The sequence below is a fragment of the Danio aesculapii genome, chromosome 2 (assembly GCF_903798145.1).
Source record: "Danio aesculapii chromosome 2, fDanAes4.1, whole genome shotgun sequence".
Taxonomy (NCBI): Eukaryota; Metazoa; Chordata; class Actinopteri; order Cypriniformes; family Danionidae; genus Danio; species Danio aesculapii.
In genome coordinates, this window is record NC_079436.1 from 49505378 (window position 1) to 49522619 (window position 17242).

Genomic DNA, 17242 nt, shown 5'->3' on the forward strand with positions numbered 1-17242 from the left:
TTATCAAGCCGTTTCCTGCAGTTGTTGACGTTTAGCCCCGGATTAAAAACTTTAGCAGTGTCAGAGCGCCAGAGAGATTCACTATCAAATGTAGCGGGAGAAAGAAATCCACAAACAAACACACACAGAGTCTCAGAAAAACATCCTCACAAGCACAGAGAGGTGAAGCGACGGTGATTCTCATTATTTTAGTGTGTGTGTGTGTGTGTATGTGTGTCTGTGTGTGTCTGTGTGTTTTGCATGTGCGTGTGTGTGTGTGTGTGTGCATGTTTGCGTGTGTGTATGTTTTGTGATTGTGTGTTTTTTTTGTTTGCGGGGGTTTGTGTGTGTGTGTTTTGCATATCCGTGTGTGTGTGTGTGCATGTTTGCATGTGTGTGTGTGTGTGTGTGTTTTGCATATTTGTGTGTGTGTGTGTGTGTGTGTGTGTGTGCGCATGTTTGCGTGTGTGTCTGTTTTTTGTTTGTGTGTGTGTGTGTGTGTGTGTGTTTGTTTTTGTGTTTTTGTTTGTTTGTTTGTGTGTGTGTGTGTGTGTGTGTGTGTGTGTGTGTGTGTGTGTGTGTGTGTGTGTGTGTGTGAGTGAGAGTTTTGTGTATGTGTGTGTTTATTCTGTTTGTGTGTGTCTATTTTGTGTGCATATTTGTTGATTTTGTGTGTGTGTGTGTGTGTGTGTGTTTGTTTTGTGTGTGCTTGTGTGTTTTGAGTGTGTGTGTGTGTGTGTATGTGTTTGTGTATGTATCTTGTTTTTTGTTTGTGTGTGTGTTTTGTGTGCGTGTTGTGTGTGTGCGTGTGTGTGTGTGTTTTGTGTATGTGTTTGTGTATGTATCTTGTTTTTTGTTTGTGTGTGTGTTTTGTGTGCGTGTTGTGTGTGTGTGTGTGTGTGTGTGTGTTTTGTGTATGTGTTTGTGTATGTATCTTGTTTTTTGTTTGCGTGTGTGTTTTGTGTGCGTGTTTTGTGTGTGTTTTGTGTGCGTTTTGTGTATGTGTTTGTGTATGTGTTTGTGCGCGCGTGTGTGCACGTGCGTGTGTCTGTCTTTGTGTGTGTGTGTGTGTGTGTGTGTGTGTGTGTGTGTGTGTGTGTGTGTGTGTGTGTGTGTGTGTGTGTGTGTGTGTGTGTGTGTGTGTGTGTGTGTGTGTGTGTGCGTGTGTGTGTGTGTGTATTCAGAGCGTATGGTGCTCTGATAGATGAAAACATGGCTGGGGTTTTGAAGATGAAAGCAGTACCTGTCTGGAGGAAGAACAGTGAGGTTCAGAGAGATGCATGCTGGGAGATGAAGGCGAGTTGTGTGGCGGTGGAGATAAGGCTCACAGCAGGACACACACACACCTGAAACAAAGAGATCAGTGTGTCTGCTTGACCTTCTGTCCTGCCTCAGGTGTTTACTGGATGACATCCAAAACTCCGGCACAACTTCTCCTAATATGCCTTATTTGTCTGGCTGCTGTTATCAGTGTTCAGATTGCATGTCTGATATCTGCTGGGGAGTTTCCCTGGTGTCATTTTATCAGAGATGTTGCAGTGATGTAATGCCTTATTAGCAGGTTAACAGTTAAAGGTGCAGGATTGTCTGGTTGAAAGTCTCTTCACATTCTGATAGTAATGATTAAAGTAAATGATCTAAATGTGTTTTTATATTCTGGGTAAGACATAAGACTAAAAAATGTTTATTCAATTGACCCTTCGCTAAGCCACACCCGAAAACCACCACACACCAATCGTGGCTTAGCAACCATAGCTACTCGCAGGCTGTCAAGCTTTCGAGCGAGGGAAACAAGCCAAAGCGTTGTGCATATGGATTGTGCAAATCTGACACCCGGTATCCTAAAAGTTTGGACGAGTGGTGGAATTTTTTCCCTTTTTTAAAACCTAAAACCCAAGGTGAGAAATGCATCGTGGATCAAGCTGTGTGAGGGGCGGTAAAAGAGCGGAGCTAAGTTGGTTTTGTTTTCGATATTCTTGACACATTCTGTGATAGACGGCAATAACTCACACACCTCTTACCCTAAACAGATCTAAACTGTGTTTCCTACAAAAATACAAAGCAGGTTATGTTTCCCAGTGGTCTTTTTATTTTTTTTCGCTCGATATTATGAGCACTGCTCCGTTTAAGCCCTCGCAATAGTAGTCATACTAATAGCAATCATATTTCCATCTGTTTCAAGCTACGAATATTTAAAATTACATATGAACAGAACAAAACCAAGATGTGATCACAATCTGAGCACATCAATGAACTTCACCCACAGCTGTGCTTCAGTCATTTATAAGCCTCATGTCCATGCTAAAATTCATGTTTTCGTCTGTCTTTTGGAAATTTAGGTGACGGCGTTATAGCGGGTTAGTGTCTGCTTTTATATTTGGTGTTGGATTAGTATTTGCTGGTAGGGAAAATCTATTTGTTCACTTCTGCTATTTATACTTTGATTTGCATTTCAATTTATTTATTTATTCCACTTAACTGCAAATTAAGGGCGACGCAGTGGCGCAGTAGGTAGTGTTGTCGCCTCACGGCAAGAAGATCGCCGGTTCGAGCCTCAACTGGGTCAATTGGTGTTTCTGTGTGGAGTTTGCACGTTCTCCCTGCATTAGCGTGGGTTTCCTCCGGGTGCTCTGGTTTCCCCCATAGTCCAAAGACGAGTGGTACAGGTGAATTGGGTATTGTATATTACACCATAGTATATTAGTGTTAATGAGTGTGTGTGGATGTTTCCCAGAGATGGGTTGCGGCTGGAATGGCATCCGTTGCGTAAAAACAAATGCTGGATAAGTTGGCGGTTCATTCCACTGTGGCGACCCCAGATTAATAAAGGGACTAAGCTGACAAGAAAATGAATGAATGAACTGCAAATTAGAGTAGAAACAGGATAAAAAGCACACAAACATGCTGACAGTTATAGGTACTGTACTTTGCTATGGGTCAATGATGCAAATATTCGGCACAAATCCATCAATTTCGCCTTTCTGGCTGCTCTTTCTGTGAACGAATTATGTTGAAGCACCGTCCATGCGTGTTTCCTCGTCGGTTAGTAACGCTATATTTCATTGCACAATGTCTATCAGGCTTTTTGGCTAAAAATAGAGAAATCACGGTGTAATTTGTTATTATTAGATTATTTTTAAATGTCACCTCTCCTGCTGTGCATGAACTAAGCTGTTGAATGGCTGGCGTATAAGGCGGCTAGGCTAACCTAGCTTAAATTTTGATTAAATTATTCTCTAATCGGTCGCCTATTATGTCATGAATGTACCCCTGTAATGCACACTGCAGTCCATTTTTGTCTGGCTTTCTCGGATATCTCACCTGTTCACCACCTGTTGACTAATTATATCCCTGGCAATGTCTGACACCTGCGCATACATATTGTAATAGACGTGCCAGGCATGAAAGCTTGACAGGCGTAGCAACAGTAACTAAGGAGGGCGGGGCTTAGTGAAGTGTTAAAATTTGTCGAGCCGATAATTCTGATAAGTAGCCCAAACTGTCTGTCAACAAATCTAGATTTGTAAATCTGCAGCTGTTCACGCAGATCTGCTGTTTGTGTGTGCAATTGCGTATATGTGTACACGAGAGAGAGAGAATGGCAGCAGATAAAGCAAATGCTGAATCAAAAAAGTCCTGAATCTATATTAGAGTTTCTTTTGCACGCTGGAGGAAAGACGACACCATGGCTGAAGTGTTTCTGTTAGACAGGTAATGTTCTGTTTTAAAACTATTTTAGTCACGCAGAGCTGATGTAGATTGTGTTGTTTTATAAGTGGGTTACATGCACAGGAGTGTTGTTCAGCCACTGAAATCTTCCGGCGATAGATTGATGTGACTATTTTCAGTTTTATAAGGGACATTTTACAACATTTATAATGTAAATTTTTATTTAGTTTAACAGCAAAACATCAGTAAATAGCACTATTCCGCCTAGCCTGCTTCACTGAGCTGAAGTTGGTTTTATATTCACATTGTGTCACCATCCTGCACTTTGTCTCCATTCCCCTAGAGGTCCCCGTGTTTCCCCTCTACCTTTGTTCTTCCTTGTGTGTCCTTGTTTACTTTAATTTTGATCACCTGTGACTTGTTGCAGCCTGTGTATTTGAGTTGTCACTTTGTCTGTGTTCCTCACTCGGTTTTTGAGTCATCCCTGTTGAACTTGCCTTGCATTCCCTTGATGTCCTGAGCTATGTCTAGTAAGACTGTTTTATTTTCCTGTTGCTAGTTGCCTTAATGTATATTTGTTTTCTCCCCTCGTGGAGTTTTCTTTACATGTTTATTATACTGTTTATGCTTTACACACATAAATACTTGTGTAGAAATGTTTATTACTAACTTTTCAATGAACATGAGTTGATTATAACTGCAGATCAATGACAGTGCAAAACAGCCTACTGTACCGTCTGTAATTATATTAAATAACTAAATAAATGAACATATATAAACACATCCAGCCCCTTACAGTCTCCGATATGTTCCCAACTACAGAAGAACTACACACAGCAGACATTTTCTTCCGTATTTAGGTTTTAAACAATACAAAATATAGCCCAGTGAAAACCTCTTATCTGTGTCTGCAATCTTTAGCAGCACATGTAGCCTCTGTTAGAGAACAATTCCATCATTCTGAGTTCATATTAGTCCAAAATGTGAAGATAATAAGTTAGTTATACATGGCATTTTATTCATGTTTGCTGAGAAATAATGTGCTCCTTTTTTTCCAGCTTCTCCTTTGTTTCTTCATGCTTCACTCTCGCGTTTGTCAGTGTCTGACAGGATCGGGTTTCAAAAGCACGTCAATAATCAAGCACAGGTTATTATCATCAGCTCAAGAAGTTTGTTATAGTTTGTTATTTGTCAGATATAATGTTAGACGCACGGAATGTTAGACGCATGTTAGCGCAAGGAAGAAAGCGAAACCGCTCGCGCCTCAGAATGGCTCGTAAAAATCTGCTCTTCTTCTTGGCTTTGTGGCTGTTTATCAAGACGACGACAAGGTTTGTTTGAGCCCGGGTCGACCATGGCTCGTTATTATATGTATTTATCATTTCGCTGTAATGTCTCAGCTCGTCGACTGTGTATTTCAAACATGGCGGGTTTTTTGTTTTCATTCTGGCTTGTTGCGTAAGCGAATGACGTATCTCTGTAAACCAATAGAGTTCAGCTGCGCGTGTGGCTCTGCCTTTTGGTACCCTTTCTCGTGTTTGGTACCCTTTCGAAAGGGTGCCAAAAAAGTGGTACGGTACGGTTCGGTTCGGTACGCTTTTTGACAGTGGAAACGGCTATAAAAGCGTACCAAACCGAACCGTACCGTACCACTCAGTGGAAACGGGCCAAAAGCATACCAAACCAAACCGAACCGTACCGTACCACTCTGTGGAAACGGGCCTTAAGTTGACTTTTTTTTTTTAATAAATCCTTGTTTTCTGGATTCCCTCTTTGAGTTTTCGTTTGGGTCCCACTCAACTACCCCTGTGCCTCAGTGGCACTCACACCAGAGACCCGGGTTCAAGGCCCGGCTGTGACACATTGGTTCATTTTTTAACAATGACAGCCTGTGACGCGCTCCTGATACTGTTTACCACCTACTCTGAGTATTCAGTCTGAAATAGCATATAAGTATGGCTTAGTAATAAGCGTAACTCCTGCACAATGCTGGCCAACCACTAAGCACACAGTAATCGCTTTAGGACAGCAAATGAGAACAGTGATGCTTGGATGCATGAAATATTGGCCATTAAGATAATAAGTTTTGCTTGCTCTACAACAGAAACGTGCTCAATATAATACATTTTTTTTGGTCAGAATTGGATTACTATAAAGTTTTCTAACTGGCGAATGACATGATCTATAGTGGGTTGTCTACAGTCATCTTTAATGTGCGCATTCTGGATTTCAGGAGGCGTGGCTTTGGACGGCAGGACAGGGACTGTGTTTCAAAGATGTTATGCTAACCGGTTTGCATTTTGGCAGATCACATACTGCACCTTTAATGCATGTTAGAAACACAGCTGTGATTGAGTCTCTTTTAGTGTGCTGTTTTTTTTGTTTGTTTGTTTTTTAGGGAGGAGTGAGGGATGTTTGCTTCATTTTTCTTGTGGAATTCAGCCACACTCAAAAAAATTATTTTTGCTGCTTATTTAAAATGAGCTAGTGAGCTGACACGTCACAATTCTTGAGTTTTTTTTTTTCTTGAGGGGGCGGGGGAGGGGGGGTAAACTTAAATTTATTATGTTCAATTTATTTAATTTTGTAAAACCAATTAACTTAACCAGTTTGTGTTGGGACAACCTGCAGGAATTGTGTGGAAACCAGCATTTTTTACAGTGTACATTTCTGGTCTGGCCCATTCACACTCATAGTATGAATGGAAGTGTATGGTTCTATATGCAAATAACCATAGCAGTGTAGTGATTGGCTAATCTATCTGTGTGTGAAAGTCAGAGTGTGAGAATGTGTTTGTGGTGCTGAGTTTGGGTGGTCAGACTGGATTTTAATGAGTTAATGTGTTGTAGGATGTGTTTAGCTGTAAAAGTGCACGTGTGGTTGTATTGAAGGTTTTGATCTGTGTGTGTGTGTGTAGATGTGGTGATGACTCTGTGCAGGCGATGCAGCCACTCTCTCTGACCCTGGACAAACCCAGTCACACTCTCCTGCTGGCCTTCCACTCGTGTGTGGTGCGAGTGCCTGTCGCCCGCTGCCACCTGCACTCCAGATGCATGAAGTAAGAGCACGCACACACATTCAATTCAATTCTTCTTTATTTCCATAACGCTTTTACAATGTAGATTGTGTCAGAGCAGCTTCACATAGAGCAGTGGTTCTCAAACTGGGGGTCGTGACCACTGCGGGGGTTGCAGAATATTTTCAAGGGGTCGCGAGAGTGATTTAAAAATTGTGTAATTTTCAGTGATTATAATAAATATTTTTCAGTATTACAAGTGAAAGCTAATATTTTCAGATTTTTTAAAAGATATCACTGATAAATTCATAAAGTATTTAGGCCACATTCAGGCAGAATGTATCTTTGTACTTGAAGCGCTGCGCTCAGGAACAGTTTAAAACTTTTGTCATGTCAACTTGCCGCAGTAAACAAAGCCTGCAACGCTTGCCCCGCCTTCGCGCTCTTCTTATTGGCCCACTGCTCTAAGAACTGAACACGAATGGATTGGTTAAAATCAGCTGTCAATCACTCAGTCAACGCCTCCTGTCTTCAGATGACAGGAGCTACAACCGCGAAATGTAACGTGCTGAAGATGAGAGATTGAAAACAACAGTGACACATTTAGTTATAGAAACACCTAAAGCTACAAATAATGGCACATCTGATTACTGATCATGTGGTGAATGTTAATCCACCATCTACCTTTTTCGAAGAGTAGATAAAAGACTTCCATTGGCTTCAAGTCCACTATGAAAATAACTAAAACATTCAGTGTAAAGTCTGTGGGACGGAATTTTCAAGTAACTGACACATCTACACATTTTAAGCACGAGAGGTTCTGTTTAATCCTTCATTTAATCGCCAGACGCTGTCAGCCGTACAAGTGTCAGCTATGTAAAATTTAACACCATTTACACCATCGCAAAAGGGCTTGCACTGACCAAGATTAGACTAATATTGCAGCTCATGGAAAGACCGGTATTGGATTGGCATATATATATTTTTGCTTGTTAGTTTTGATTAGTGTTGATTTCAAATGCAATAAATCTGTTTATAAAACATGTAGTAACTGCGATAATTGGTGGTTGCCACTAAATCTTAGGTGGTGCGCCTAAATTTTTAAAGTTAGGAGCACCAGTACTACCAAGCAAAAAATTTAAATTCGAGCCTCGTAATGTATAGTAAATATAGTTAAAATATTGTGAACAGCTCTAAAAAAGCTATTTTTATTGTTTGTGTATGCTTTGGTTGTGGGGGGTCGCGAGTTCTTGACTATCTTACATTGGGGGTCGCTGGTTTAAAAGTTTGAGAACCACTGACATAGAAGATTATAGTATTGCAAATGCATACAGTTGAAGTCAGAATTATTAGCCCTTCTGTGTATTTTTTCCCCTCATTTCTGTTTAACGGAAAGATTTTTTTCAACACATTTAATCATAATAGTTTTAATAACTCATCTCTAATAACTGATTTATTTTATCTTTGTCATGATGACAGTAAATGATATTTGACTAGATATTTTTCAAGACACTTTTATTCAGCTTAAAGTGACATTTAAAGGCTCAACTTGGTTAATCAGGCAAGTTATGGTGATTAGGCAAGTTATTGTATAACGGTGGTTTGTTCAGCAGACAATCTAAAAAATATATTGGGGCTAATAATTTTGACCTTAAAATGGTTTTAAAAAAAATTAAAAACTGCTTTTATTCTAGCCGAAATATAACAAATAAGACTTTCTCCAGAAGAAAAAATATTATAGGAAATACTGTGAAAAATCCCTTGCTCTAATTAAACAATTATTGGAGAAATATTTGAAAAAGAAAAAAATAATAATAATAAATTTGACTTCAACTGTACATGCTGGGTTTCCATCAGCATTGTGAAGTATCGCTTGAAAAAACGAGTGATGGATATTGCAAATTTGAAATAAAAGTCCATTAATTTGCAAAAGAAAAGTTTTTATGCTTGCTTAAGGTGTTTTGCACTTGTGTGAAAAAGATTTAATGCAAATAATAGGAGATGGAAACGCATTTGCTGAATATAGCAAACATTACACCCACATGACTAATCAGCGGACTCATTTATTCTTGCCTTGTTACTGTTAGTTTCTAGGTATACTACAGCCAGCCACTCTTGATGGAAACACAACTAATTCACATTCAGGATTTTCTTCTTCTTCTTTTTTTGCCAACACTTTAGCTTAGGTCACAATTCACTGTATTAACAAACCATTAACTAACACTACTAGCTTAATAAGCTACTAATTAGCTGTTAATTAATAGTTAGTGAGGTAGAAGTTGGGTTTAGGTTTTTTATGTAGGATTAGAGATGCAGAATATATTTATACTTTTAACTAGTAATAAACTAGTAGTTAATAGCATGAATTGTGACCTAAACTAAAGTCTTATCCTTTTTTTGCAAGCTTTGAAAAGATTTGCTTCAGGTTAGGATGGAAACCCAGCTACAATCTTTTAGTACAGCACAACATTTGTCATTTGTATTCACTTTAACTTGTATTAAAGTCATAAAAACTTAAACTGAAATCAAATTAATACAAACTATAGACATATTTTACTATGAAACTACTTTTTATTAGTTGATCATCTAATAAAAGTGTCAAAAATACACAGAATTACTAGCACAAGTAAATAAAATTGAAATATAATCACTAATCATTTATAGTTATTATTAAATTTAAATATAATATAATTTTAAAATTATTTATATATCATATTGTATATTTTATAGTTATTAATATTATAATAGCATTTATAAAAGCTACAGTTATTTGAAAAAAAATTATATTTATCAAAGACACCTAAAAATAATCTGCATTTAACATGCAGTTATGATGATGATATTGTTGAAAAAAGATTTATTTTTAAGTAATTTAAAACATTTTCGTATCATCTTCTAGTTTCAGTGATTCTATAATAACACTGTTGCGCTGATTAAACACACTCTCATTCACATTTTCCATCTTAAAGTAAATTGTGCCACCCAAACGCACAGTGCTTGATCAGCGCCTTTGAAATGACTGTGACCCAGCTTTTACAGTTTCCCTCAGACACACACATGCACCCACACTTGTTCTGGCCTGTGTCCCGTTCGGCACATTTGGAACGGGCTCTTCCTGTGAAGCAATAAAGCTCTGGTGTAATTCAGCCGTGATTAATGGCGGAGGCTGTGATTGAGTCTGCTGACGCTTTCCTTCATCTTGCGGTAAAGCACAGTCCTGCCATCTGCACCAGCTCACCATCCACAATCTGTGGCCCTTTACATCACTCCTAACCCGCTACAGCACTCCGACATGGGTGGCACAATTAATACACTATTTGATTGCATTAAGAATTGAAAACATTTTGTTTATTGCAAGTTTTCTGATGTTTAAATATGCAAATGAGATATTGTTTTGTTAAATATGCACTAATTTGCATACATTTTAAAGGGGTGGTCCACTACGATTTCATATTTTAAACTTTAGTTGATGTGTAATGTAGCTGTGTGAACATAAACAACATCTCTAAATATAAGACACTCAAAGTTCAATGCAAAGGGAGACATTGGCTTTTACAGAGTTAGCTTAGCAAAGCCTACAGCGAACGAAGTTTGGGGACTACAAAAAAATACATGAGGGCTAGTGAGATCACAAATACTTCAGGTTACGCGCATTCATCATGCATGCGCACACACCCTGCGAAGCAAGGGGGCGTGGCCAGAGCAAGTTATTGTAGTCAACGAAAACCAACGATAAAACGTAAACTTGAAAAAACATTTTCCTTAACTGAAATAAGTTTTTTTTTAAACTAGAACTAACTGAAACTGTATTGTGGACACACAAAACTAACTGAAACTAACTAAAATTATAGCAAAAACGTCTTTTGTTTTAGTCTTTGTAAATGTATTTAATACATGACCCTTTTAGAAGTAAGTTTATTTACTTTATTTATGCAGTTTTACGCCAGCTGTTTGAGCCGTACGGCACATCAGATTCTGTAATCCTGCTGCCAATTGGCCAGATCAAGCTGGTCCTCCTCCAGTCAGTTCTCGCTGTTGCTCCACCGACAAAAACAACAACTAGACATGACAGCAGCACGGTGACGCCATTAAATACGACCCGAGCAGACACTTAAAAGTAATAATTTAACACATTTGTGTCCAATAATGGGTTTTATTTCCCTATAAGTAATCTTGATCGCGAATGAATCTTTCTTTTTAACCAGATCTTCAAAGTGAACCGGTTGAGTTCACCAAATCTAACTGAATCATTTGAAACAGGCCAAAAACCATAAATCGTAATGGAGTTTAAACAAGTGAATCGTGCTTGAGTTGGGTTGCAAAACATAATTGTAAGAAACATTTCAGATCATGGTGATGTTTAAACTGACTGAAATTATGATTGCTGATGACATATTTTTGATATGTTGAGCCCTAACATGGTAGGAATGTCACGAAAGATCTGGTTCACGAAAAATATCTGAACTTTCCATCACTACTGTGTATCTAACCCCAGAAGCAGCTTTGCACACATATTGCACAAATACTTAGGCCTGCTGTCTTGTGGGCTGTTGTATTTGAAGTTGAGGATGGGTAGATGGTGTTCATGTGTCCTCTGAATACAGGTTTCAAAAATATATCTTTGGTTGAGTTTATTATTCAATATTCTGATGACTTTGTATCTTGCACCTAACAAATATTCTAATTTATATAAAAAATGAATACTGAAACTAATAAAACTAAACTAAAACTAAGCAATTTCAAAATATATAAACTAATAAAAACTAATAATCTCCCTCTAAACACTAATTAAAACTAACTGAATTTGAAAACAAAAAGTCAAAACAAAATAAAAACTAAAACTAATGAAAAATCCAAAACTATTATAACCTTGGGTCAGAGGCGCTGTAATGTTGCAGTAGAGAAAGCTAAAATGTCATCCAAATGATTGATGATGCTCTATTTCCACAGAGCTTCTTCTGTTTTTGTATTTGGGCTTCCAAAGGACACGACACAAAGAAAGAAGTGCTTTAAATGTAATTTTAATTATGTCCCAGAGAATTATAAAAAAAAATGTATAGCTAGCATTTGACAAAGGAGAGCTTCCAGAATCCAGGGTGGGCTTTTGGAGGAACTAATAAATATGACAGTCATTTTCATGTTAGCTGAGTAGCTGCATATAATCAAAGTAAGATGTATGAAAAATAATGTGATTTGAGAGAAGCATGAGCACACATTGCTTTGCATCTTATAAACACAACCAAGCATTAAAACACTCTGTGGACCACCCCTTTAAAGCTGGGAAAATAATAGACAGCACTTTTCATGTGCATTTTGTCAGTAAAGCTGGTTCTGTAGTACAATAGTATATTTGAATATTTTGTTTGTTAATATATTTTGTCATTTTTTTATGAAGTGTTTTCCAATTATTTACAGTTGTAAATTGCGTTTTGGAACTTTGATCTCTCCAGTTAGTGACCTAAACTTTACAGTTTAAAAAAATTACTTTTATTGACATTTTAGTTGTTTGAAATAATAAAATGTATAAGAAATAGGGCTGTGCGACATTGCAAAAACATTATTACGATATCATGTGTCGTATCCTTCAATATCGATAATTATTAAATAATTTTTTAACAATACATTTAGGAATATTAGCATTTTTATATTTAACCACTTTTTTTTTATTTACCAACATTATTAAGGCAAATAGTTTTGATAGTCAAAAACAAAAACATTGAAACAAAAATATCTGCTCTCTTTATAATAAAGCAAAGATAAGTCTTAAAGAGACTTAAACTTAATAAATGTTACATAGTAAACCTCAAACTCATATGATAACCATATCTGAGCTTTCAAGTAAAGGAACCATCATAATTCAAATACAGGCTGAACATTAAAAATTGTGAAGTTGGATGATTATGTTATTACCCCTATGCTAAAAACTCTTTCAGATGGTGCAGCTGGAAAATGCGCACTGGAAAAGTCACATGTGCGCCACTTGCACAACATGTGCACGTCCCTCCCATACACGTGTCATGCAAGTCGCGCACCTCTATTGCAAATGACAAACTGACACCGTAAGCTTATTGGCATTGCTTCCAAGGCGCGCGCTCAGCAGCCACATTTTAATAAAACTATAGCGCCTCATACTGAAACTTTTTTTTATCTATTCACAGTGGTATAGGGTCAATAAATATCGATAGCGATTAATGCACTAATGAGAAATAACATTTAAAGAGTTCCCACTTAGATATGCTTAGCTTTAATAGCAAATTTGGCAAATTTTGGCTCCCGCTCAGTCAATAAGCATAAAAGGGGATCCAAGATCAGATAGGTCTCGAGAGCTCCCCTTAGAAGAGGGAGGAAAAGGAGGAGATAGGGTGGAAGAGGGGGTTCTTCCAAAAACGAAGATAGAGCTGTAAGGAAAAAACAATCCATTTATTGTAAGCTAGGATCATTCTGATTGGATTATTACTGATTACAGATGAGCAGCCAGTCGTGCTCAATCATATCACGTGCTCCTCTTGAAATTAGTTTATGAAACTTCACGAAGAGAAAAAAAAAACTGAAAATATATCAACCCAGACAATATATCACTTTAACTATTAACTAGAAAAGTAAAATTCGTAGACAAACTTTATGGTGGCTTGAAAAAAGCCTAGTCTAAATGTTTGAAGTAATTTTAGTTTAAATAATTTAAATAATTGAAGTGGTTTTTAAGACGTTTGAAGCAGTCGGCATAGATAGATAAGTACATGGGTTAACATGTTTCTTTTATAGATTGGCATGTTTCTAGCTAGGTGGTTGCTAGGGTGTTCTGGTTGGTGTTCTGGGTGGCATGAGTTTAGAATTAATTAGCATGTAGCTAGTATGTTTATAGTATGAATTAGCATGTTGCTAGTATGAATTGGTATGTCGTTAGAATATTTCCAGTATGAATCAGTATATTGTTAGTATGAATTGGTATGTTGTTAGTTTGTCCAATGTAAAGTCAATGGCAGCTTTTTGCAATGGAAGTCTATGAAACAGTTGCTAAGGTGCGGTAAGTGGTTGTTAGGGTGTGGCTAGTAAGTTGAAAGGTCATCGGTGATTGGCAGATTGGTTGTCTAAGTTGAAATACCAACTTTAAGCCTGTATGACAGTCTGGCGCAAAGTTATGAGGTCACAAAATTTGGTCCAATGTTAAGTCAATGGGACTTTTCTGAATTTTCCGGGTCAGTTTTCGGAAAACTGTAAGCCGGATCAGTTGGAAAAGATATAGTAACCTGAGTCAGCGCAGTTTGGAGGTTTGGTGTTAGTTTGGTGGTTGTAGTGTGTACGGTCTAGGAGGAGATGCATATAGAAATTAGTCTCAGAAGAAGAAGAAGAAGACGGAAGAAGAATATTAAGTTTATGTAGTATAACAGTATGTTGGCTTTCTCAAGCCACCATAAAAGTCACTTTTTCATACTTTTCAAGGTTTAAAGTTGTTGGAAGAAAGGTCAAAATCCCATAATGCAATTCAAAAGCATAAATAAATGGGGAAAAAAATTGATTGAATCACAAAATACGGAGAACTGCTAATTTATGGATATTTATATAGTGTTTGTTTACTTCACAGACAAACATTCTGTGTTGACGACAACTCTGTGTGGCTAAATGAAAGTTCTGTAAATCATAGAGCAAATATCTGACATACAATATATGATGTTATAGAAGTGAAGGTTTAACCTTGAAGAGTGCCAGAGACTCTTATAAGAAGATATAAGAGCACGGCTTAGAGTTGTTTCTGTTTGCCTCTGCTCCTCTCTTTTTCTCAGTCTCTGGAAGTCTTTATAAATCATGTTTTCTCTTCTCTTCGGTTTTCTGTATTCAGTATAGAGGAGGTTGGTATTGTCCTCTGTAATAATATTGATGAACATTGTGTGTGTGCATGTGTTTGTGTGTGTAGAAACTGCATTGCGTCCAGAGATCCATACTGCGGCTGGACCAGAGGAAGCACCTGCACACTCCTGAGACCCGGCACCAGGTCAGACACAAAAAAACAAACATCCGCTACACAAACATAGATGCTTGGCTTAAATGTTGGGAAAGAATGCTGTCCTGTGGTGGATATGAAACTCAAAGAGGCAATGGAGTTACTGTTAAGTTTGTGCTACCACCACTGAACATTAATGTTGCATGAACCTATCTAACAACATTTTGAGAATGTTCTGGAAAAGTTCTCTCAAAGTTATGAACTAATAATCTTTCTGTAATCTTAACACCGTATTTGTTCAAATTAACAATGAAATTGTTTTATATAACACTTTATTAGGTACACCTTACTAGTACAGGTTTGAACCCCCCTTTGCCTTCAGAACTGCCGTAATCCTTCGTGGCATTGATTCAACAAGGTACTGGAAATATTCCTCAGAGATTTTGGTCCGTATTGACATGATAGAATCATGCAGTTGCTGCAGATTTGTCGGCTGCACATCCATGATGCGAATCTCCTGTTCCACTACATCCCAAAGGTACTCTATTGGATTAAGATCTGGTGACTTTGAGGGCCATTTGAGTACCGTGAACTCATTGTCATGTTCAAGAAACCAGTCTGACATGATTCGCGCCTTATGACATGGCGCAATATCCTGCTGGAAGTAGCCATCATTTGGGTATTTGCGCCCACAGAACTGCCACTCGCTGGATATTTTCTCTTTTTTGGACCATTCTCTGTAAACTCTAGAGATGGTTGTGCGTGAAAATCCCAGTAGATCAGCAGATTCTGAAATACTTAGACCAGCCCGTCTGGCACCAACAACCATGCCAAGTTCAAAGTCACTTAAATCACCTTTCTTCCCCATTCTGATGCTCGGTTTGAACTGCAGCAGATCGTCTTGATCATGTCTACATGGGCCGTGGGTGCGATGACGTGCAAACAAAATGGCGACGGTTGGCTGCGCCTACTTGTAGCTTCTTTTGCAGTGTTCAGAAACCTATGGGTGACGTCACGGATACTACGTCCATATATTTTACAGTCTATGGTTCTGCCTTTTGTGCTTTGTTTTCTTTGTTCACTCGTTGCTACATCTGTACATAGCGCTAAAGTCCAGCATCTTCACATTGGCTTTAGTCTTGACTAGTGTGGTTCAATGACTTTTGTCCTGGGAGCACCGTACAATTGTGGCGGCGCTACTGACGCATGCTCAGAGTCTGTATGCGATATCTAGTGTATATACAGTTGAGGTCAGAAGTATTAGCCCCCCTGAATTATTAGCCTCCCTGTTTATTTTTTTTCCCCAATTTCTGTTTAACGGAGAGAAACATTTTTTTCAGCACATTTCTAATCATAATAGTTTTAATAACTCATTTCTAATATCTGATTTATTTGATCTTTGCCATGATGACAGCACATAATATTTCACTAGATGTTTTTCAGGACGCTTCTATACAGCTTAAAGTGACATTTAAAGGCTTAACTAGGTCAATTAGGTTAACTAGGCAGGTTAGGGTAATTAGGCAAGTTATCGCATAGCGATGGTTTGGTTTGTTGTTAAAAAATCTTAATCTGCTTTTATTCTAGCCTAAATAAAACAAATAAGACTTTCTCTAGAAGAAAAAATATTTTCAGACATACTGTGAAATTTTTCTTGCTCTATTAAACATCATTTGGGAAATATAAAAAAAAAGAATAAAAAATTCAAAGGGGGGCTAATAATTCTGACTTTAACTGTATCTTTGAGCTGCTAAGTAACTGATCCACTTTAACTCAATTCTGCTAATATTCAGGTATAGCCAAACATGGCAGTTGTTGCTCACTAAAACATGTGTCTGGAATAAAAGTCGTTGATTTGAAAAACAAAACTGAGAACCAATTGTGTTCTGAATGCACTGACGCATGAAATTGACTCTGCTTAACTACTATTTGCCTTCGTTGAATGTGTGTCACGTATCTAATCTGTGAATTTTACAGTTTAAGTTAGAATCCGTTTTGTCCTGTTTTGCAGATTACCGTTCGTGCAGGACGTCGAATATGGAAACACCTCACATCTCGGAGACTGCGACGGTGAGTTTGTGACCTTTACTTCCCAATGCATCTCCAACACGTCTCTCCTTCCCCCCAGAGAATTCTCCAGTAACCCTTCAACAATACAGAAAAGATCCGGTCTGGTCCGCTTCCAAAGTTTTGCTTGAGAAGTCAAAGTCATGAGAAAGTCACAGGTTGAATCGAAAGAGATAGAGGACGATAATGAGAGAAATGAAAAGCCTTGAGTCTTTGCCTTTTTAGAAATTAATAGATTTCTGAATTTCTGAGTGTGCGCGTGCAAGTCAGCGGCAGTGTTTACATTGTTAAAAAGACAAAAGATGGTTTATATTTCCAAACATGCAGAAGCTTAGATTCGCTTTGCACTCTTAATGGTGTTTTGAAAAGCTGGCAGCTTATGAAACACTTTCTGTCAAGTCTGTGCTGTGGCTCAAACCTATTGCATACGTTCCAAAAATGAGATTTGCTTATGGAAAAGCTGTGAAGTACTCGAGTCTCATCTTCAAGAGCACTTAAATAGAAATAACTGCCATGATATCTACAGAAGAGGTTACAGTACATACAGCTGAAGTCAGAATTATCTCTAATAA

General features: G+C 37.9%; 1 protein-coding gene across 1 annotated transcript in view; it reads left to right on the forward strand.

The window, feature by feature from the left end:
* Positions 1–17242, forward strand: part of sema6ba (sema domain, transmembrane domain (TM), and cytoplasmic domain, (semaphorin) 6Ba) — a 132905-nt gene that overhangs the window by 94890 nt on the left and 20773 nt on the right. Inside the window, exons 13-15 of the mRNA XM_056481512.1 lie at positions 6566–6706; positions 14577–14654; positions 16615–16673. Coding sequence (XP_056337487.1) covers positions 6566–6706; positions 14577–14654; positions 16615–16673 — 278 coding nt within the window. The remainder of the gene's footprint in view (positions 1–6565; positions 6707–14576; positions 14655–16614; positions 16674–17242) is intronic.